Below are 23,974 nucleotides of genomic sequence, written 5' to 3'. Positions count from 1 at the left end.
TATTGTTATTACAATTTATAAAGAAGAGTTCATTTTTGCACGTCAGTGCTGGTTAGGTTGTAGTATGAGAAAGAATTTATTCAAAGTCAATGTTATGCGCTTAGCCTATGGATACATACATATATGTTCTTATGCTGTTATTGGTTAACAGCTACAAAGAGAGGGAGAGTGAGTAGCTTGCATATGCCTGTGTTAGTGAGCATATATGTTGCTCATGCAATGTGCTCAGACGGAGCGTGGGATATGCAGCGTAAACATAAATGGTCAGCGTGCGGGGCTAGTGACTCGCGCTGCGTAATATGAGCCAGAGCCAATACATAGAGTGGCTCTGGGTTTGTTTAATTTATATTTGTTATTGTATGCAACAAAGTGCCACATACTTTATATATATGAATACTGGGTGTTACTTTTAGGCATATACACACTACAATATAATAAACTACATAAACAAATCGAATAGTGGAGTTTCTCAATTATTGCGTGAAGCCATGAACGAGATAAGTAGTAATAACTTTTCAGTTAAGCAAAAACTACAACATCTAGGTAATAAGTTCATCAATGGAACAGAAATATCTGCGCAAGAGGCTTCATACAATATCCTTGGACTCCATATATCAGGATGTAGCTATGGCGAGATTTTTGTAAACACTTCGCATCCTGATCAAAGAGTTGGTATGGTGAAAGCCAAGAAAGATTTAGAAACACTCCCTTCAGATTCAAAAGATTATTTTTTACCAAACTTGCTAGATCATTATGTTCAAAGACCGGACGAATTAAATAATTTGTGCCTAGCTGACTTTGCTGCCAAATACAAATATTCTAAGACGCTCAATGCCCGTTCAACAGCAGAAGACTACGAGGAAAATAATGATCAAGAGCGGGAGGACAATGCCAATGACGGCCGTCCCATGGTCCTCAAAAATAGGTCAGGAATTTTGAGAGAACGTAGGCACTCTCTTATCCTTCGGTGGAGAAGGTACAGCATAAATGTATCCCGATCTGATTATTTTCGAGAACTTGTAATGCTCTTTTTCCCTTGGCGAAATGAGCAAGTAGATATTCTTAGCACTGATAATGAGCAAACGTTCAATGCACAATTTGAAATCATCGAAGCAAATAGAAGACGATATCAATATTTGGATGAGGCTCAGTTTCAACAAGTCTTAGATGAGATACAAGAAGACAACAATGACAATGACAGTTGCTTGATGAAGAGTTCAGGGGATTTGCAGTGCCAGAAGTTGCTCGAAACATTAACGTATTTGAAGATAATATGCATGAAGGCAACTCTGACGAAAATGCAATCCGAATGATTAAATTACCTGCACAAGTTCCAGAAAATGAGCTTAATTTAATGGTGCGATCACTCAACAGTAAACAACGGCAATATTACGCTCACGTTATGCATAATATGAATGTTATGCAAACATTATATGATTACGTTGGAGGTGGGGCGGGTGTTGGAAAAAGTAGGCTGATATCAACTATATATCAGTCACTAACTTTAAGATTTAACACCAGAGTTGGTTGTAACTCTGATTCTGCAAAGGTATTGCTGTGTGCCCCAACCGGCAAAGCAGCCTATGGAATTGGTGGACTCACTACCCATCCGGTTTCTCTCTGCCTGTAAACCAATATTCAATGGAATTAAGGCCCCTTAGTAACGACGCAATCAACACTATGCATTCAAAGCTTATAGATTTAAAGCTTATTATTATGATGATGATGAAATTTCAATGGTGGGTCCAAAAATGTTGTCGTATTTGGATCTCCGTCTAAAGCAAATTTTTAGAACTAATACATACTTTGGCGGAATTTCAATATTGGCATTTGGTGATCTAAAGCAGCTTCCACCAGTTGGCGATAGTTGGATTTTTGCTCCAAACTCGAGAGACCCATATAGCATAATTTTGGGAGCACCACTTTGGAATTTATTCCAATATTTTGAATTGACTGAAATAATGCGGCAACGTGAGGATTGTGCCTTTGCCATCGCATTAAATAATATGTCAGAAGGAAAAATGACTGACACGGACAAGATGCTTATTCAACAGAGAATTGTTCTGCCTTCCGAAATAAATAATATTCCCAACGATGCTATAAGGTTGTTCTAGTCAAATCAGAAAGCGAGCGATTACAATAATATCCGACTAAGCCAAATTATTACAGAAGAATATACTTTAAAATCTAAAGATATGCTGAAGGCCAAATCAATATCTGAAAGGAACAAGCTAAATATTTTAGAAAATATTAAGGCTTTCAAGACTTCCGAAACCCAAGGCCTTCCCTATCTGCTTAAGCTCAAAACCACAGCTAAATATATGATTACAGTCAATATTAATACCAATGATGGTTTGGTCAATGGAGCGAGTGGACAGCTTATGCATATTGACTATACAGCCAGCGGATCTGGTGTGTTAGTTTCGAAGCTTTGGCTTAAATTTACTGAAGCAACTGTCGGAGCGCAAGCAAGAGCAAAAAAATCAAATCGTTTGCACTCTGATTGGACACCAATTGATAGAGTTTTAAGAACATTTCAATATAGGAAAAATGACCAAGTAACAATTGAACGCTTGCAATTTCCAGTGGTTCCTGCTGAAGCAATAACCATCCACAAGAGTCAGGGAGCAACCTACAAAAAAGTGCAAATTGCAGTGCATTTGCAAGACGGCATGAACCGTGCTGCTCTATACGTAGCTTGTAGCAGGGCAACTAGTGCATCTGGGCTTTTCCTCATAGGAAAGTTTAATCCGCCTAGAGAAATACAAGCTACCGATCCCGTCCATATTGAGTTGGAAAAACTCCGGGGCGAGAAAAAATTGACCACCCACCATCAGATATATTTTGAGAGAGTAGAAGGAAATATTTTAACATATTTCCATAATATTGAGGGCTTACTTAACCATAGTTTAGACATTTCAAATGATTTTTTAATAAACACAGCAGATATTTTATGTTTTGTAGAGTCTTGGAGTAGAGAAGGCCAAGTATATAATATAGACGGCTTTGACATACTCGGTCGAATCGATGGTAGCATGTGTACAGGTAGTACTAGACCACCTGGTGGTATAATTGTTTATGCAAAGTCGTACATTGCACAAAGTGCTAAAATATTGTCTGTGGTTAGTATTAATCTGGAACATAATAAAGTTTGCCAGATCCTTATATTTCAACACTTAGATACCAAATATGTAGTTGTTTATAGAAACCTGTCCTTCTCCATTTCCGAATTTCGTCAATTATTTTTAGAACACTTAGAGCAGGAGCTTAATAATCACAGTAAAATAGTTATTTTGGGAGATTTCAATTCATGTCGAGCTAGAGTTAGAGACCAGTTAGAAATTAGATTAAACGAGCTTGGTATATCGTCTCTTTTGCGTGGGGTACCTACAACAAAACAGCTAACTGAAATAGATTGGGTATTTTCGACTAACGGACTGGACAATAAAGCCCAGGTGTATGAAACGGCATATAGCTACCACGATGGTATTTTCGTTTTCCATAGTTAGGCAACTTTTGATAAATTTATCTTTTGTGTGATGGATCAAAAACATATATATATATATATATATATATATATTAATATTCTTCGACTGTTCGCTTTCGATCACATCTTTTTTTTTGACAAGGACATGGACATTTTCATATTTTTATTATAATTTTGTCGTGAAATGTGTAACGGATAGAAGGAGACATCTCCGACCCCATAAAGTATATATATTCTTGATCAGTATCAACAGCCGAGTTGATATAGCCATGTCCGTCTGTCCGTCTGTCTGTTTCTATGCGAACTAGTCTCTCAGTTTTAAAGCTATCTTTATGAAACTTTGCAGAATTCCCTCTTTCTGTTGCACGCAGTTCATATGTCAAAACCTGAATCGGACCACTATATCATATAGCTGGCATAGGAACGATCGGTCAAAAAGTAGGTTCTTGTATGAAAAACATTTTTGTTTATAAAGATATCTTGACTTAACTCGGTATTTATTAGTTTTACTACGCTCCCCATATATATGCAAAATCCTATTAAGATCGGCCAACTATATCATATAGCTGCCATAGGAAAGATCGGTCGAAAATTAAGTTTTTATATGGAAAATTTTTATGTTTTTCAAGATATCTTGACCAAACTCGGTATTTATTAGTTTTACTACGCTCCCCATATATATATGCAAAATCCTATTAAGATCGGACAACTATATCATATAGCTGCCATAGGAACGATAGGTCGAAAATTATGCTGTTGTATGGAATTTTTTTTGTTTTTCAAGATATCTTGACCAAACTCGGCATTTATTAGTTTTACTATGCTCCCTCCACTTATGCATAATCTTATTCACATCGGGCTACTATATCATATAGCTGCCATAGAAACGATCGGTCGAAAATTAAGTTGTTGTATGGAAACCTGTTTTGTTTTTCAAGATATCTTAACCATACTCGGCATTAACTATTTTCCCTGTGCTTCTTAGATACCGGCAAAGCACTATGAGCATTTTGAAAAGGTTGGGTCTGCAAGGGTATTAAATCTTCGGCGTGCCGAAGATAGCACTTCTTTCTCGTTTAATATATCTTTATTACTACTAAAGCCAACGAACGCGTATCTCGAACTGCATTTGGTGTTGGAATAAAAGGGTTCACCGTATCCCCTAGTCGGGAGCGCCCCACTAGAACCTCTTACTTGTTTAATATATTTTTATTACTGCTGAAGCAAACGAGCGTGAAGCGCGGCTGCATTTGATGTTGGTAGATTAGAGTTCACGGTATTCCCTAGTCCGGAGCTCCTGACTAGAACCTCTTACTTCTTTGGTTTTGTCGCGGCGCAGGTTTACCGACTTTTTAGTTAGTAATTCTTGCACATTTGATTTAAATCCGCTGATAAATTGAGCTTTATAATCGATTTTCTATTCGCTGGGCGCCAATTAACGAATTGAGTTAGCTATAGAATTTAATTGCCAAATTATTGCTGTCAACTTCTCCATACAAATTTATCTGAACATGAACATGAACATGAACATCGCACCTCTCCGCCTCCGATATATTGATTCGAGCTACCAACCAACTTATCCCAACTTTAGCCTAATTATCTTATTATTATTATTTTTGCGAATTCAACAGCTCAATAAGATCGACTACAGAAAATTTCATCAAGATCGGTTGGGAAACACAGAAGATATTATAGAAAACGTGCGGTTATATTTACAGGCTATTTATGTATACATTTGCACACATACATTCATTTGTGTGTCGTTTTTGAATTATTCAAAACTAGCGGGTATAACCCGGCCTTGCCCGTGGCACGTATGTTATAAAATCAACAAACTTAAAATTCACCAAAAAAAACTTTGAAATGTATTTTCCACCGAAGGGGTTTCGATTTTGCGAAAAATGTGAAACACGTCTCAAATGATTTTTCTTATAGATCTTTGGAAATAAATTTGAACACAAAACGTCATCCACCAAATCTTCGACCCCCATTTTCACCAAGGAGGGATAGATTTTTCAAAAAGTGTGAAACACCCCTCAAATGTATTTGAACAAAGATCTTTGAAAATAAGTTTGGGTCCGATCGGATCGTAAACAAAAAACTTTCATACAACCGTTTTCCGCCAAGTTACCACTGTTACGGGTGGAATTCCCCAAATCGCTAAAATACGTATTTATTAAGTTCTTATGTAGAGCTTTGAAAATAAGTTTGAAGCAAATTGGACACAACTTAAAACATCGCCCAAAAAATCTTTAAATCGCATTCCCCCCGAAGAAGTTTGAATTCTGCGATAAGTGTGAAACACGTCTCAAATGATTTTTCTTATAGCTCTCTGGAAATGAATTTGAGCGTGAAACGTCACCCACAAAATATTTGACCTCCACTTCCACCAAGGAGGAATGGATTTTCCTTAAAGTGTGAAACACCCCTCAAATGAATTTGAGAAAAGATCTTTGGAAATAAGTTTGAGTCCGATCGGATGGTAAAAAAAAAGTTTCATACAAACGTTTTTCGCGATTTTTCCACACTTGCGGGTGGAATTGCCCAAATCGCTGAAATACGTATTTATTAAGTTCTTATGTAGAGCTTTGAAAATGAGTTTGAAGCAAATCGGACACAACTTAAAACTTCGCCCAAAAAATCTTTGAATCGCATTCCCCCCGAAGAAGTTTGAAATCTGCGAAAAGTGAAAAACACGTCTCAAATGAATTTTCATATAGATACTTGGAAATGAATTTGAGGGCGAAACGTCACCCACCAAATTTTTTACCCCCATTTCCACCAAGGAGGGATGCATTTTCCAAAAAGTGCGAAACACCCCTCAAATGAATTTGAACAAAGACCTTTGCAAATAAATTTGAGGCCGATCGGATGGTAAACAAAAAAGTTACATACAAACGTTTTTCGCGATTTTTCCACACTTGCGGGTGGAATTTCCCGAAACCCCGTCTTAACGTGCACCTACATTACATAAGGTAACTACAGTGAAAATTTCAGCTTCCTAGCTCTTACGGTTTGAGCTGTGCGTTGATCACCAATCAGTCAGTCAGTCAGTCAGTCAGTCAGTCAGTCAGTCAGTCAGTCAGTCAGTCAGGACAAACAGTTTTATATATAGAGATGAACTGCAATTACGATTGAAATGTATGCTGTATATGTTAATTTACGTTTTGGGCTGTGGGTTGGTCACCAATCAGTCACTCCTCATATGTACATATATAAATATGTATAAAAGATTGCCCTGACTTACAAATGACTTATGGGTGATCAACGTACAGCTCAAAATAAAAATGATAGGAAGCTGAAAATGTAACTAAGGATTCCATTTGGGTCAGAAGTGGGCACTTCAAGTTTGGAAAACGCGACCGAGAATGACAGTTATAAGTAATAAATAATTAATTGTAAGTCGTATAACTTTATCCTACCTTTGTGTTGTTAATTCTTCTTTCGAGGCTGTATGGTTATAGTACCCTGCTGATGGGAGGCGATCAATATTAGTCGAAGAGTAGTACGGATAGAAACATGCGTGAGCATCCTTTAAAAGAAATTTGCTGAAATTTAAAAATGATTTTAACAGGAATTAATATTAGTAGTCTAATAATACAATGTAACCAAGAAATTATTATTCAAAATTCCGGTTACTTAGACACGTTTTGAGGGGTGATTTGGGTAATTTAAAGCACCTCCAAAAAAAAGAGCTGATATTTATTGCTCTTCTATCGATCATTAGAGAAGTAATTGAACGTATCACCGCTCTTTAAGATCATAATTTATCATTTATCTTCTTATTACGAACAAGTATCTCTTGTCGGGAGTGCTCGACCTGTGAATACCCACTACCCTAAACCGACCAAATTACTTGCTATTGCTTCAAACTTCCATATCAAAAATCCAGTTTCAAGAAGAAACAAGTAAGAGGTTCTAGTCGGGAGCTCCCGACTAGGGGATACCCTGAACCCTCTTCTTCCAACACCAAATGCAGCTCGCGCTACGCGCTCGTTTGATTTAGTAGTAATAAAGAAAAATGAAAATAAAAAATAATTGTTCCCTTGGCAGGGTTCGAACTCGCAACTAACCGCACCACTTACCGCTACCTCTACTCAAGGGCCACACCAATAATTGAGCTTTAATGAAAAAAACCAAATAAAAAAGCAGCACAGAAAACAATACAATCGCAATTGCAATGCTGTTGATAGAATTCAAAGCAAACACGCATGAATGTGTGTGTGTGTACATGTATACAGAAATTCTTGGAATTTGCGCAGCAGCTTTGCTGCTAACACGTGCGCACATAACTTTTGTAATTTATAACCGATCTTAATGAAATTTTCGATAGTACATCTTATTGTAGACTAGAAAAAACAATATTTGTGTATTCTCAAATAAATTGATGGGCAATACAAGTTGGATAATTAACTTGATTTATAGCTTTGAGGTGGTAGCGGAGAGGTGGCGATAGGTATAAAATGAAAGATACTTGATATATATATACTATTCTAGAAGCTACATGTCAAGTTTGGTGATTCTAGCTCATATTATTTGCCGAAATTGCTCAAAAAACAGGATTTCGATATCGATTACTTGGAAACGGGGCAAGTTATCGAATATCGGAAACAAACTCGATCTGCGCGGGCATTAGGAGGACCTACAGCTAAAATTTCAAGTCTCTAGCTCTTATAGGTTCTGATATCCTTCCGTTCATACATACGGACAGACGGACAGACGTACGGACAGACAGATGGACATGGCTAGATCGACTCGGCTATTGATGCTGATCAAGAATATATATACTTTATGGGGTCGGAGATGCTTCCTTCTGCCTGTTACATACATTTGCACAAATACAATATACCCTGTTTACCCATTTGTAATGAGTTCAGGGTATAAAAACAGCAGCACATACGCACAGCTTACAATATCGCAGTTGCAATTCTATTTATTGAATTAAAAAACGCTATGCATATGAATATGTGTGAATATGAATGTAACAGAAATGCATGCGCATTGCGCTTGCTGCCATGTGGCTTGCCAATATAACCACAAGAATTGTTTATTAACCAATCCTGATGAAATTTAATTTTCACAAAATTACAAGAAACTTAACTTAAGGTTAACTGGAAACGGCTCTAATTTGATATCAAACAGCTGTCTTTCTATTAAGCTGCCAAAGGAATATGAATATCGTCTCATTAAATTTTAAAATATACAGCTCGTTCCCGAACGTACTTCATGATAATATTTTTTTATCTTGGTGATCATGTTTTTAAGATACCTGCAAGATTATGTGAACTAAATAATATCAGTGATGTTAAATTAAAGAATACGAATGAAATGGGGCCAACCAAAGTAAGGCATCCGATTATCGAGCGCAACAAGAACACGCTTTACCTAAGAAAACTCCGGTAATATTACAGCAAATTAATTGAATTAGTCAATTATTTGAATTATATAAATGGGAACTTAAACCGAATACTCTGCACCTGTCAGATTAACTTCCAGACATTTTGAGTAATTGCAATTCACTTGGATTGTAAACATCTGAGCGGTTCAAATGTAAATGAAGAATCAAGTTAAGATTGCCCTCAATGTATCGTAGTATTAATGAGAAAAAAAACAACGAATTAAAATAGCAGCACCGAAAACAATACAATCGTGGCACAATAAATTGGTGTATTTACTTGATTTATAGCTATTAGGTAGTAGAGGGGAGGTGGCGAGAGGTAAAAAATTAAAGAGTTTGATATATACATACTATTCTAGAAGCTGCATGTCAAGTTTGGCGACTCTACCTCTCATTATTTACCGAAATTGCTTAAAAAACAGGATTTCGATATCGATTTTTATCGATTACTTGGAAACGGGGCAAGTTATCGAATATCGGAACTAGGAGGACCTACAGCTAAAGTTTCAAGTCTCTAGCTCTTATAGGTTCTGAGATCCTTGCGTTCATACATACGGACGGACGGACAGACGGACATAAAAAAGGTATTATGTATTTGTGCAAATATATGTAACTGGCAGAAGGAAGCATCTCCGACCCCATAATTTATACATATTCTTGACCAGCATCAACAGGGTATACAAAGAAAACTGTACCCCAATTGCAGCATATACACACAACGCAGCCACACCACAATTGCAATTCCGTGTATAACATTCAAAAACGGCACGCACATAAATTTTGCATATTAATATGTACATCTATTGGAAATTCTTGTGATTTGCGCTGGCATACAAGTTAACGAGTGCATCTCGCGCGCAACAGTTTGACACTTTGTTGTCGACCAGAACATTGGCCAACAGTTGCGCGCATGATGCTGTCAAAGCGGATTCTTGGTGGCCAGTGCTCTGATCAAAACGGTCACCGCCGGTAACCTGAGCCCTTGCCTGTATCGCAAGAGCAGCGTTATCGCTTATGCTTAGTCGGCTTGCCGACTGCTGTTGCAAAAGCTACATTATAATTGTTTTTATGCACCAGCCGCCGTGGCTTCTAGTTCTTAAGTTCAGTTCTGTTCGCACATTCAACAACCGCACTGCTTCTGAAATACATTACTCCGGCTTTGCCGCATTTTATATCATATTCTTTTATTGCTGAGCCACAAGGCCAGCGATTAGGAGCTTCAAGCCACCAACTTATACTCTAGTAATCCTGCAATTGGAATGACACTGGAGGATTAAATCTTCAGAGACTCGGCCACTGGACTGTCTCTGAACTCTTGCAATCTCGCCAGCGACGACAACACACAGCAAGTGTGTTTTGTGGCATGTTTCTGGGTTTTGTATTTTATATTGTTTTCCTTTTCATGCCGACTATGTGTTTATAATCGGCCATTGCAAAAACACGAGTACTTGAAGTGTTTAACAGATTGTTTTTTTTTTTTTGCCTTCTTTGCCAACAAACTGATGAACTTCTCAGCTTAAAGTTAAATTAAAAGAGAATTAGACAGTGACGAAGAGTGGGATACTCAGGTACAAAGTCAGCAGCAATATAAAGAAGATTTGGCAGACATGGATGCCACCCAGCTTCAAGCGCTTATTGCGCAGTTCGCCAGGCCTTGGCCCAACAAGAAGAAAGATTTCGAACTCAGCTCAGTGCTGTGGAAGCCCAGATAAGCAGTCTGCTTGTAGAATATCAGTGAACTCGGACATAAGATGCGACATACCACTAGGTATTATAAGTCTGACCCCGACTTTGACGGCACCCAAGACGAATACGTAGCGTGGCAGCAGTCAGCCAACGACGCATACGAAGTCTTCAGGCCATTTAACTGCAGCAGTACACATTATTAGGCGGTAACTGTCATCAGGAACAAAGTCAGTTAGGCAGGGCGACTTAGGTCGAATGCAGTACTACGATGAGCTCGAACGAAAGATGACCATCATAACTAAACGCTGAGTTACTCAATAAAGAGGTTATACCCGATGCATTGCATGCATTCATCTCAGGCCTCAGAAGCCATCCGCAGTAGCTCTAGCTAGAGAAGCTGAAGCGATCATTGAAGGAAGCATGTTTTCGACTTCGTACGCCAGAGCCATCGAGGAAAGAGCTCAGGCTACTGAACACAACAATAATCGCCGAGAAAATTCGCAGGGAAAAAACAACAGGGAGGAAAGAGTTCATGAAAGAAACCATCATTTCGTCAAGCGTCAGCATAACAATGCTAACCAAGAACAAACAATGTCCGGCCCCGGAACCTATGGAAGTAGATTCCTCATCAAAATTCAAGCAACGCACAGAGTTCGGGAAACCCCAAACCAATTGTGCGCCGGCGCAAAAACGACAAAACACGTCTGAACGTATGACAGGCCCAAGGCGGCAGCGCCTTAACAACGTCGTTTACAACGCTTCTGACAGTCAAGAAGTGAATTATGAAAAGGCAGCTACATCCGCAGTTAACGACACAGAGGATGATAGCGATTCGCCATGTGGCAACGAGTGGTAAATTTTTTTAGTGAACGCTCCCAGCTACCGGTCATCGAACGACAGCTGGCTGGGAAAACTTTAAAAATCCTAATAGACACAGGGGTGGCAAGGAATTATGTAAATCCCGTTAAGGAGATAAAAACATAATTCCTGTCGAAAACCCGTTCACTGTGAGTTCAATACATGGCTCCAGTAAAATCCAAAGCAAATGCCTAATGAAAATTTTCGGGCAAGTTTCTCCATTTTTTCCTTTATAATTAGGCCATCAAGGTCCCCTTATAACAGCCCAGCTGGCTTGTAGACAGAAAAGGCTCTGAAGCCAACGGCAGTAAAAATAAACGTTTGGTAATCGACTTAAGGAAGCTAAATGAGCGAACTCTAACCGATCGATATCTAATGCCATGCATCCCCATGATTTTAGCCAACCTGGGAAATGCTGTGGACGAAGTTTTCACAACCCTAGATTTAAAATCAGGGTACCATCAAATTTATTCTAGCGATATAAGACCGCCAAAATACGTCATTTTCGGTGAACGTCGGAAAATATAAATTCTGTGGCTTGCCATTGTGTCTCAAAAATGCCGGAAGCATTTTTCAAAGGGCCATAGACGTCGTGCTAAGAGAGCAGATCGGTAAAATATGTTACGTCTATGTAGACGACGTAATAATTTTCTCTGAAAACGAAACCGATCACGTTAAGCACATCGACACAGTACTCAAGTGTTTAAGCGACGCCAACATGATAGTCTCACAGGAAAAGACCAAGTTTTTCAAAGAGAGTGTTGAGTACTTGAGATTTATATTAAACAGGGGCCGTGTAAAAATTGAACCTGAAAAACTTAACCATACAGAGTACATACATATAACCAAAAAACTTGTACAGCTTAAGATCATTCCTGGGTTTAGCCAGTTACTATGGGAGGTTTGTTAAAGATTTTGCAGCCATAGCAAGACCATAAACAGACATACTGAAGCAAGCAAAGGTCCCGAAAAAATGCATTTAAGTTTAATGAAATTCAACGTGATGCATTTGAACGCCTACGAAATATTTTGGCCTCAGAAGCTGACATTCTCATGTACCCAGATTACAAACCATGATTTCCCGAACTCTTAAACAATGCGAGCTAAAATAAGCCACAAATGAAAAAGAACTACTAGCCATAGTTAGGGCTCTGGGTAAGCTACATAATTTCTTGTACGGTACGAAAGAAATAAAGATCTTTTCTGACCATTAACCCCTCACCTTTGCAGTCTCGGACAGAAACACAAACGCCAAAATAAAGAGGTGGAAATTGCTTCAGCAACAAATAATCCTAGAAGAGGCACGCTATCGGTTAAAACGTACGCTCATACTCTTTGGTAGCAAGACTCGATATTCAATCAGTTTCACTGACAAAAACACTGTTTTGACACTCTTAAAGAGGTTATTAACCCAGACGTTGTGAACGCAATACATTGCGATTTACCAACTCTAGCTAGTTTTCAACACAGTTAAGTGTTAAGCTTCCCAACCACCAAATTTTGCCACTGCAAGAATGTCGTACCAGACAGAAACGAGCAGTTGGAAACAATAACTGTCGAATACAACCGTGCACATCTTGCCGCTCAAGAGAACGTCAAACAAGTCGTCAAGACTTCTAATTTCCAAAAATGTACAAGTTGGTCGTTGTAAACTGCAGCTTTGGCTTTGGTGCAGAGTTTGCACCAAAGCCAAATATAAAAGGCTTCCAAAAAAACAGTAACTTGGGATTACACCAGTTCAGTATGCAGGCGAAATGCTGCACATTGATATATTTTTACTGACAGGAAGCAATTTCTAACATGCATCGACAAATTTTCAAAATTTGCGGTCGTGCAACCAGTGGAGGCATGAACAATAATTGATTTAAAAATGCCCAGAATCCAACAAGTGAATTTAACGAAGCCGCATTCAACTCGGAGACTATCACTTCGCTCCTAAGAACAATTATGGTATAGATGTTGTCAATGCGCCTCCCCTCCACAGCACCTCAAACGGACAGGTGGAGCGTTTCTACAGCACATTGACAGAAATCGCAAAGTTCCTAAAAATCGACAAAAAAATTGAAGACAATTTATTTGATCATGAGAGTGACAGTAGAGTACAACAGGACACTACACTCGGTCACAAACCAAAGTCCCATCGAGGTCATACATTCAGCAACCAAAGAATTCCAGCAAATCATAAAAGATAAAATAGCAAAAGCACAATTAACTAACATTAACAGATGCAACCCGGACAGACAAAACAGGGTGTTCGAAGTAGGCGAAATGGTGTTCTTAAAGTAGAAAAGAAGGCCATGCAACAAACTGACCTCACTATGCTCAGAAGAAAAAATTCAGGCAGACATGGGAACGTCTTTTCTAGTTAATGGTAGGGTGGTCCAAAAGAACAACCTCAAGTGAAGCTTGCCTTTCGAAATATCAATTGAAATAGTTTAACGTTAGAACTAAGATGCACAAGAGCCTCACCTCCCATTTCTTTCCGTTACAGGTTTGGGGGAACGATCCTCTTCATAATAGGAATAGCGAAGGCTAGAATTACCGACTTATCTCACTCCAGGTACATACCGATAGTTGAAGGTAATGTACTTGTATGGGAGCAGACAGGCTACGTTAGACATTGCAGTAATCTAACGGAGTTCGCCGCAATAATAGACGAAACAGGCAAACTGTCCGAGACTTTTCCGCAATCCTACATGCGTATATTAATAGACGTGGATTTAGACCATGCTAGGAGTCTGTTGTCCGTCGAATCGCAAGTTGTTTAGATTTTCTGAGCACGGCACTCAAGGTTGTAGCCGGCACACCAGATGCCGCAGATGTAAATATGATTAGGATGACGAAATCAAAGTTGATCGAGTCAAATAATATGCAGGTAGTAATAAATACGGAAACCCAGAAACAAATAAACCTGCTTACGAATACCGTAAACAAAATAATAAAGGCATAATAGAGCGAGTTGTTTGACACTCCACATCTCTATGAAGCGCTGTTAGCAAGAAACAGAATGCTGATAACTGAGATTCAGAACCTGATGCTTACTATTACACTTGCAAAGTCCATCATTATAAATCCTACGATCCCAAATTTCCATGACTTAGACGCCGTATTATCTGAGCCTCCCACAGAGATACCCATAGTTAGCCGATTGCAGGCCTCCTCTATAAAGGTCCTTCAATCAGAAAGTATTACTCATATTATAATCAATTATCCAAAAATTAAGTCCGTCTGTAGAAAACTGACCATTTTGCCTGTGTCACATGGACACGGAGTACTTTAACTACAGGACGACATTGTTGCCGAGTGCAACAGCGAAATTCTGGCAGTCACCAACTGTGATGCAACCACCTACGCATCAATCTGCAATTGTCTCATCGCGACACTTGCACACGCGGCCTACATTCCGGTGGGACGGATCACTGTTATAGATGATGGTATCATAGTGGTAAATGGTAGCCCCGCAAGGGTTAGTACAGTATCAACACGCGGATCTTATCTGATAACATTCGAGCGTACGGGCATGGTCAACAGCGTCAAGTACATCAACCGAGGCCTTAACTAAGAGGCTGGGTATTGCGGCTTTCCCTTTACTCAACATCATAAGCCATGAGCCGATCCTTAGTTTGCCACTCCTGCACAGGGTGAATTTTGAAAACCTTAATACTATCCGAGGTTTGCAAGAAAAGATGGACGCCGTGGGATCGCCCAAGACGTGGTGCGCTGCGGGACTTGGACTCAGCCTTGTGTTCAGTGCCCTCATCTTCTTCGTTCAACGACTTAGGAGAAAGCGAGCTTCGAAGGAGATTCCGAAGGTCGTCGAGAGCTTTTAGATGGATGAGGACGCCCATGTTTCAAAAGGGGGAGTAGTTAATGAGTGATGCTGACAAAGCGTATTCTTGGTGGCAATTGCTCTGATCGAAACGGTTAGCGTCGGTAACCTGAGCCCTTGCTGTTTCGCAAGAGCAGCGTTATCGCTTATGCTAAGTCGGCTTGCCGACTGCTGTTGCAAAAGCTACATTATAATTTTTTTTATGCACCAGCCGCCGTGGCTTCTAGTTTTTAAGGTCATTTCTGTTCACACATTCAACAACCGCACTGCTTCTGAAATACATTACTCCGGCTTTGCCGCATTTCATATCATATTCTTTTATTGCTGAGCCACAAGGCCAGCGATTAGGAGCTTCAAGTCACCAACTTATACTCTTGTTATCCTGCAATTGGAATAACCCTGGAGGATTAAATCTTCAGAGACTCGGCCACTGGACTGTCTCTGAACACTGGCAATCTCGCCAGCGACGACGACACATTGAGGAAGCGACGACACGCATGATGATTGTTCAAATGTCAAGTCTCCAGCTCTTATAAGTTGCGAGTTTGTCGCGTTCATACATACGGAAAGACGGACAGATGGTTGGGCGCACAGACAAATGGATATGGCTATATCAACCATCGATGCTGACCAAGAATAGACATACTTTATTGTGTTCGGAGATGCTTCCATCTGCCTTCCAAAACCATGATATTTGACGACAAATACATTTGTTTGCAAAAGTATTCAGTTTCGAATAGACCCATTTGATATTCAACTAAAAGGAACTCAGTAGCAGAAAGTCTTAAATTATAGACAAAGTTTGAACGAATAACTATACTTGTTAAAATATGTGCTACATACAGCTTAGGTATTTCGGGTAAAAGCCATCTGTGGCTGTGGGAAGAGCTCTTATAAATTTACCTACAACCCTTTGTACAAACACATATGTATATGTTACATACACACCTCCGCAAGATTACCCAGCTCTATTCTTAAAGTTCAGCAGATTTATTGAACTGTCAAAGTACATTCACATAATGTTGTGTAAGTTAACAATAGTCGGGCAAAGACCGCTAATAGGTCATCGAACTAAAATATCCGGTATTGCCCAACTGAAAACAAGTAAACTGAAACATTGTTTGCAATTTGTTGAAGCAACAACATGAGTGAATTATGAGCGACTGCATGCGCGGATTGGATGGCAAAACTCGAGGTGCAGCGTCAGCATCATAGCGACACAGTTTCTGCTTATTTATAGATAGTGATAATTAGAGTAGTTTAGTTTGAGACTTACAATTATTGATTTTACAAAATCTTTTTCAAACGCCACTAAGGTTAAATGAACCACAATATAAACAAGTAAGACGTTCTAGTCGGGACCTCCCGACTATGGGATACCCTGAACCCTCTTCTTCCAACACCAAATGCAGATCACGCTACGCGCTCGTTTGCTTTAGTAGCAATAAAGATAAATTTAAAAAAAAAACCCTTTCCTTTGCAGGGTTTGAACTCGCAACTGAACGCATTACTTGATGCCGCCTCTACTCAACAGCAGCCAAATATAGTTTCCTCAGTAGGGTTCGAACTCGCTACAAACTGCACTTCAGAAGCCGGAGTACATAAAATGGTTAGCTTACAGTTGTCACCAAATGAACAAATTTTCGAATTTGTAACATTCAATGAATTTAAAAAATATGGGCAATAAATATTTAAATACTAAATACACAATCGGTCCATTACCTCGAATAGAAAATGGCAACGAGTACGCAGTTACTACAATATGTGATCTCACTAAATATCTAGTTACAATACCAATAACAGATAAATTTGCAAAAGCAGTAGCTAAAGCAATATTTGAATCTTTTGTACTGACGTTCGGTCCAATGAAGACAAAAATTCGCTAATAAATGATTTGTGCAACTATATGAATATAAGTAATATACAAACAACAGCCCATCATCACCAGACATTAGGAACAGTAGAAAGAAGTCATCGAACATTTAACGAATTTTTTCGTTCATATATTTCGATTGACAAAGACGATTGGGACATATTATTTCACGTATTGTTTCAACACTACACCATCGACAGTACATGAATACTGTCCATACGAACTTGTTTCTGGTAGATTACCAAGACAGTTCAAAGAATTTAATAATATAATTAAAATAGACCCTATATATAACATAGATGACTACGCAAATAAATTTAAGTTTAGGTAAGAAATAGCTTATAAAAGAGTAAAAATTCTGCTAGATTTAGAAAATTAAAAAAAAAGGAAAGAATACGATATAAAACTAAATGACATAGAACTAGAGACAGGAAATTTAGTTCTACTAAAGAACGACACAGCGCATAAGTTCGAAAGTAAATATTTAGGTCCTTATAAAGTTATAAGCATAAAAGATAGGAACAACATAAAAGTAGATGTAGGAAAAAAGAAACCCCAAGTAGTAAATAAGAACAGGTTAACATTATTCAAAAATTAGTTTAGCTTGAGCATAGAAGTCACAATGTAATTATCAATATATAATTACAAAAATATATAAAGTAAAAAACAAAAAGTTCTCGTTACAAAAATTATATTTTATAATACATTCTTTGTCCAATCGGGAAAAAAGGATATATACACATATATTAAAAATATATTATATAAAGTAAAAATCTAAGATTTATCCTATTAAAAAAAAATTTTTGAATATAAAAAAAAAAATTTTTTTTTCTACATCAACTCACTCATCACTGATCAAGACCCCATTAAGTTTATCAATACAACATTATATATATAAGTTAATTGAACAACTACATTATATTATGTTATTCTTCTAAAAGGGGAGGTGTAGTGTGTATATGCATTAAATAACACCCTGTATTTAAATACAGAGGTATGCGTCACTTTGTTGTATACAATAACAAACATAAAGTCAAAAGCGCAGAGCCCCTTGAGTTTATTGACTCTAGCTGGCCGTTTAGCTGACGGCGCATATCCCACGCGACGCTTATGTAGCGCTTACCAAGTGTACCATAAATGTACTTTCCAATGCATGCACATACCACACTCTTTGTAACTGTTAACCGATAACAGCATAAGTATATGCATGTAGCCCTAGGCTAAGCTAACATTTAATAACGATATAAAGAACATTCGAATAAACTCATGACAACGCAATAGGCGTGTTTCTTGTTATTTAAACAGAATTAATTAAACACAACTTCGGACACTTCATCTAATTCCACAGCATAGTAAAAGTAATAAATGCCGAGTTTGGTTATGATATCAACAACAAGTTGTTCATAGAAGAACCTACTCGAAGAACCGAATCGGCTGTTGCGCCTGATCAAGTATAAATATACTTTATAGGGGCGGAGATGTCTCCTTCTTTGCGTTACACATTTCAAATCAAAATTATAATACCTTCTGCAAGGGTATAAAAATAGTTCCCTCAATAGGATTCGAAATCGTAACAGACCGCATTGCCTGCAACTGCCTCTACTTAACATCCACACCAACAATTGAGCCTTAATGAGAAAAAACGGATTAAAATAGCAGCACAGAATATAATACAATCGCAATTGCAATCCTGTTGATAGAACTCAATAAACACGCGTATGTGTGTGCAGAAATTCTTGCAATTTACGCTAGCTGCCGAAAACACGAGGCGAGCCAAAACACATTTGCTATAATAACTTTTGTGTTTATGAACCGATCGCAATGAAATTTTAAACAGTAGCAAACAGTTAATCGCATTAAAATTGTAGCTTAAACTGGTGGGCGGTACAAATGTGTTTATTTACTTGATTTATAGTTATGTGGTGGTAGCGGGGAGGTGGCGATAGCTAAATAATGAAAGATACTAGATATATTTATATGCTCTTCCATAAGCTAAATGTCAAGTTTGGGGACTCCATCTCTTATAACTACGAGATTTCCTCACAACAGAGGAGGACCTACAGCTAAAGTTTCAGCTCTTATAGGTTCTGAGATCCTTGCGTTCATACATACGGACAGACGGACGGACAGACAGACGGACATGGCTAGATCGACTCTGCTATTGATGCTGATCAAGAATATATATACTTTATGGGGTCGGAGATGCTTCCTTCTGCCTGTTACATACATTTGCACAAAAGCATTATTACCTTTTTCCCCATTTTCAATGGGTTCAGGGCATAAAAATACAGAATCCACAAGTAAAGTTCGAATCAATGTAGATTACGAAATTAAAACCCAAATAGATTACGATTACGAAATTAAAACCCAAATCGCATACAACAGCAAAAGAAATAATGAAGTCCTGAAAAAATTAAAATTCCCTGAACAATTTAAAAATAAGCTTACTGATCTATGAACTAAATACAGTGACATATTTGGTTTAGAAACAGAAGCAATTTCAAGTAATAATTTTTATAAAGAAAAATTAAGATTAGCAGACAAAACACCCGTATATATTAAAAACAACAGAAATGCAGAAACAGAAAAGCCAGAAATTAACAGACAGGTCGAAAAACTAATAAAAAATGTTATAGTAGAACCATCTATCTCAGAATATAATAGCCCAGATCTCATGGTCCCCAGGAAATCTCTCCCAAATTTCATGGAGAAAAAATGGCGTTTAGTAGTTGATTATCGCCAAACAAACAAAAAACTTTTAGCAGACAAATATTCACTGCCAAGAATTGAGGAAATACTGGACCAATTAGGACGAGCTAAATACTTTTCATTTCATCTTACGTCTGGATTACATCAAATAGAACTAGATAAGTAATCTAGAATCATAACATCATTTTCCACGAGCACTGACTCTTATCGCTTCACGCGGTTACCATATGGTTTTAAGGTAGCACCAAATTCATTTATGCGAATGATGACACTCGCATTTTCAGGACTAGAGCCATACCAAGCATTTATCTATATGGATGACCTAGTAGTTTTCGGCTGCTCAGAGCAGCACATGTTCAAAAACTTGACAAGCATATTTGACCTTTGTCGAAACATAATAAAAAATTAAACACAGAGAAATGTGCGTTTTTCATGCACGGTAACATTTCTTGGGCATAAGTGCACAGACCTCTGCATCCTTCCAGATGGTAAAAAGTACGATGTTATAAAAAATTATCCAACCCATACTGTTCGTCGCGTTCTGTAATTACTACAGAAGATTTGTACACAAATTCGCACAACACTCACGTCATTTGACTAGATTGTGCAGAAAGAATGTCCAATTCGAATGGACAAAAGAATGCGAAGATGCATTTAAATATTTAAAAAAGGCATTCTTGAAACCAACATTATTGCAATACCTTGACTTCAGCAAAGAATTTTTCATATTCACAGATGCAAGTAAACATGCATGTGGTGCCGTACTTTCTCAAGAGTACAACGGTATGCAATTACCAATTGCATATGCGTCACGAGCTATCACACAGGGAGAAAGCAATAGATCAACTACAAAGCAGGAATTAGCTGCTATTCACCGGCCAATAAAACACTTCAGACCATATGTTTATAGAAGGCATTTCTTAGATAAAATAGACCATAGACCCCTAACTTATTTGTTTTCAATGAAAAATTCCACATCAAAATTAACCATGATGAGACTAGACTTAGAAGAATACCAATTTACGGTAGAATACCTGAAGGGGAAAGATAACCATGTAGCGGATGCACTATGCCGCATAAAAATAGATGATCATCAAAAAGACAGGAAAACACCTGCGTAGATGATATTATAAAATTGCAAAAAGATACAGAAGATCTAAAATAGCCCAATGTCTATGAAGTCGTTAGCAATTACGACGTAAAGAAATTTGTAAAACTAAAATTCAGTAAATTCAACTGTTTATATAAAAGATGAAAACGAATCATTTCACAATGTTCAGTTAATGATTTGTACTCCAATGGAAAATTCGACTTAGGTTAATTTTTTTAAAGGCTTCATTCAGAAGCCGGATTAAATGAAATTGTTAATATTCAATTGTCACTAAATGAACGAATTTTCAAATTTGTATCATTCAATGAATTTAAAAATATGGGAAATAAATATTTAAATACATTAAAAGTAGCGGTACTAACAAAAGTGACAAAAATAGACAAAATTGACGAAAGACAAATTAAAACAAGTAAGAGTGGTCTAGTCGGGGGTGCCCGACTAGAAAAAACCCTGAACCCAAGTACAAGGCCACAAAACAATTTTTTAATATATAAATGTAGGTAACATATTAATTTATTTATATTCATAAAATAATTTTTAAGTTTAAATTATACATATTTTAATTATAAAGGCCTATATAACTTAATATACGCTATCCTGAATACTTAGAGAGATACTACTGTGGTAACTATATACTTTAACAATACACAGATTTGAAAAAGCCCAATCAATGTGAGAGTCACAATTGGTAGTTTTTATTATTATTAAATCTAAGAGACACCTAAATCCCTTCCTGAGCAATTCATCGTAAAGGGTCCTACATCTACCATTTTTTCTCAAGCTCAAATTAAAATCTCATAAAATTGTGCGACTGTCCCTTAAAAATTAATTTTGCTGAAATAACTCCTCAAATTCTGTTTTAAACAAACCAAGCGGATATGACGGACTTTTGTAAATAATTAAAAAACATATAACAAAATATTGCATACTTCAAAACAACTGATCCTGATATTTTCCTACCGCTTAAGCAATCAGATTGTTTAAAATTGCATTCCTAATAAAAATGACGATTCCCCTCTTAGGTCGCAGTGCATTAGGTATTACCTCGCAATCAAGACGGACAACAACAGTAAGCCCTGGAATTTCAATATTTTCATTTGAGTATGTCGAGGCCTCAACGAGACATAGAACAGACGACTGAAACATTAACTTATCTGATCGAATATCTTCAATATGACAGCGAATGTTTTCAGTATTATGAAAGAAAATGTCTAGGGCGGAACTGTTATTGCTGTATATTGTATATTGCAGCAAGTGTGAACCACTACTTTGCTATATGTAGCTCCCTGACTTTTGTGAATAGTTATACCTTCTGCGGGTACAACTTGAAACTGCCTGCGGTCAATATAAACTTCTTCTATATTGAACACTTTTAACTATTTTTTGAATTGGTGTCCAGAAAGGTTATGTACGATGTGTACACTTTGAGCGAGAAAGTACTCCTACGGTATCATCAGAAAATTTCATCCATAAAGTTATTGGAGTACTGGATGCATCAAAATCTATTTGCATTAACATGCCCGTTGCCTCATTAACTAATCCATCCCCAGTATCTACATTGACCGTAACCATATATTTGGTAGTGGTTTTAGGAGAAGAGATATACACAATCCCTGTGTTTCGGACGACCTAAAGCTACTAACGGCTTGTAAGATTCTCTGTCTACAAGCCACAGTTAAATGTGCTGCTTTAATTATATTATCAGCGGTAGAAATAAATTGATCAGTCGGAATTGAGTTTAGCTTTATCGTGTTATAACTATCTGTCGCCGCATTTGTACTAAATAGATGAATGGCATTATCGGGCACATCCGATAGCTGACAAATGCGGGATCGGACAAGACTAATATCATCGGCTGTCATGTTTCCCGATGCCATATTATTTAAAGCAGAAGCAAACGATTAGTCGTCCCGTTGTCGCATTATTTCTGTGAGCTCAAAATACTTAAAAAGGTTCAACAGCAATGAAGCATAAATTGCACTGTAGGGATCATTTGAATTGGATTCGAAAATCCAACTGTCACCTACTGGTGATAACTGTCGTAGATCCTCGAAAGTTATGACCGAAATACCACCGAATGGAGAAGTATTTTTAAAAATTTGTTTTAGACGGGAGTCAAACTGGGAAAACATTTTGGAGCCTACCAAATTCGTAGAAGACGGATTTATTTTTGGCATTGTACAAAACATGTGCTTTAAATTAAGTGACCTGACTATATCTGCTAAACTTTCAGCTGAAACTATAGCTGAAAGTTTTAATAATCGGACATTATTATCTTCAGAATCTAGATTCTCGTCATTTCCATTAATGTTTAAAACATTTAAATGAAGATTTATTTCTGGCAATCCTAATACGCGAAATCTATCATCTAATACTTCTTGATTTTCAACATTTTCTGCCTGCACTGCTTTTTCAAGAGCATGCTGAAGCTCACTGTCATCTAAGCAATTATATTCCCTGCGATTGCTCTCGATTAACTCCTGATTCTGACTGCAAAACGATTCGCAGTCTATTGCTACTAGTTCTACATTTTCATCCCTCCATGGGACATACAACATAACTAATTCTCGAAAATAATTGTTCCTATCAGTATTAATATTGAATCTCCTATACCAAATTCTAATAGGAGTGTTCCTCTTCTTTACGAAGACACTACAATCACGAAGTGCGTAAACTAAGTGCTGGGAAGCCCTGGGTGTTTCGATGTCATCAGCAACATCTATAATTTGGCGAGTTCCACTATTGATAAAGACCACTACGTTACTGCTTTCCGTACCCGAAACAAACTAATGCCCTATATGCTGTAACCTTTGCTTTATAGTTACATTGCCCCTGCTTATCTCACTTACAGCTTCACGCATTAGCTTTGAAATTCCTCTCTGGGACTTATTATAATTAACGACGTAGCTGCAGCAAGCATAGGGATCAAATATATAAACTGGATATTTATATTTATATTCGCTCGCTGCAGTAGAAGAAGATGAGTATTATAAGCGTTTAGCTTAATTGCTGCGAGTGATCGC

General features: G+C 37.6%; 1 protein-coding gene across 1 annotated transcript in view; it reads right to left on the bottom strand.

The window, feature by feature from the left end:
* The window catches only part of LOC135429318 (acetylcholine receptor subunit alpha-like), an 85,501-nt gene that overhangs the window by 53,604 nt on the left and 7,923 nt on the right, over positions 1–23,974 (bottom strand). Inside the window, exon 4 of the mRNA XM_064683585.1 lies at positions 6,910–7,035. Within this exon, the coding sequence (XP_064539655.1) occupies positions 6,910–7,035 (126 nt within the window). The remainder of the gene's footprint in view (positions 1–6,909; positions 7,036–23,974) is intronic.

The sequence above is a fragment of the Drosophila montana genome, unplaced genomic scaffold (assembly GCF_035044405.1).
Source record: "Drosophila montana isolate Dmon_TW-CO22-7 unplaced genomic scaffold, ASM3504440v1 contig_2632_1, whole genome shotgun sequence".
NCBI classification, from domain to species: Eukaryota; Metazoa; Arthropoda; class Insecta; order Diptera; family Drosophilidae; genus Drosophila; species Drosophila montana.
Note: the sequence above shows the minus strand (reverse complement) of the source record. Positions and strands in the feature narration are given on the sequence as shown.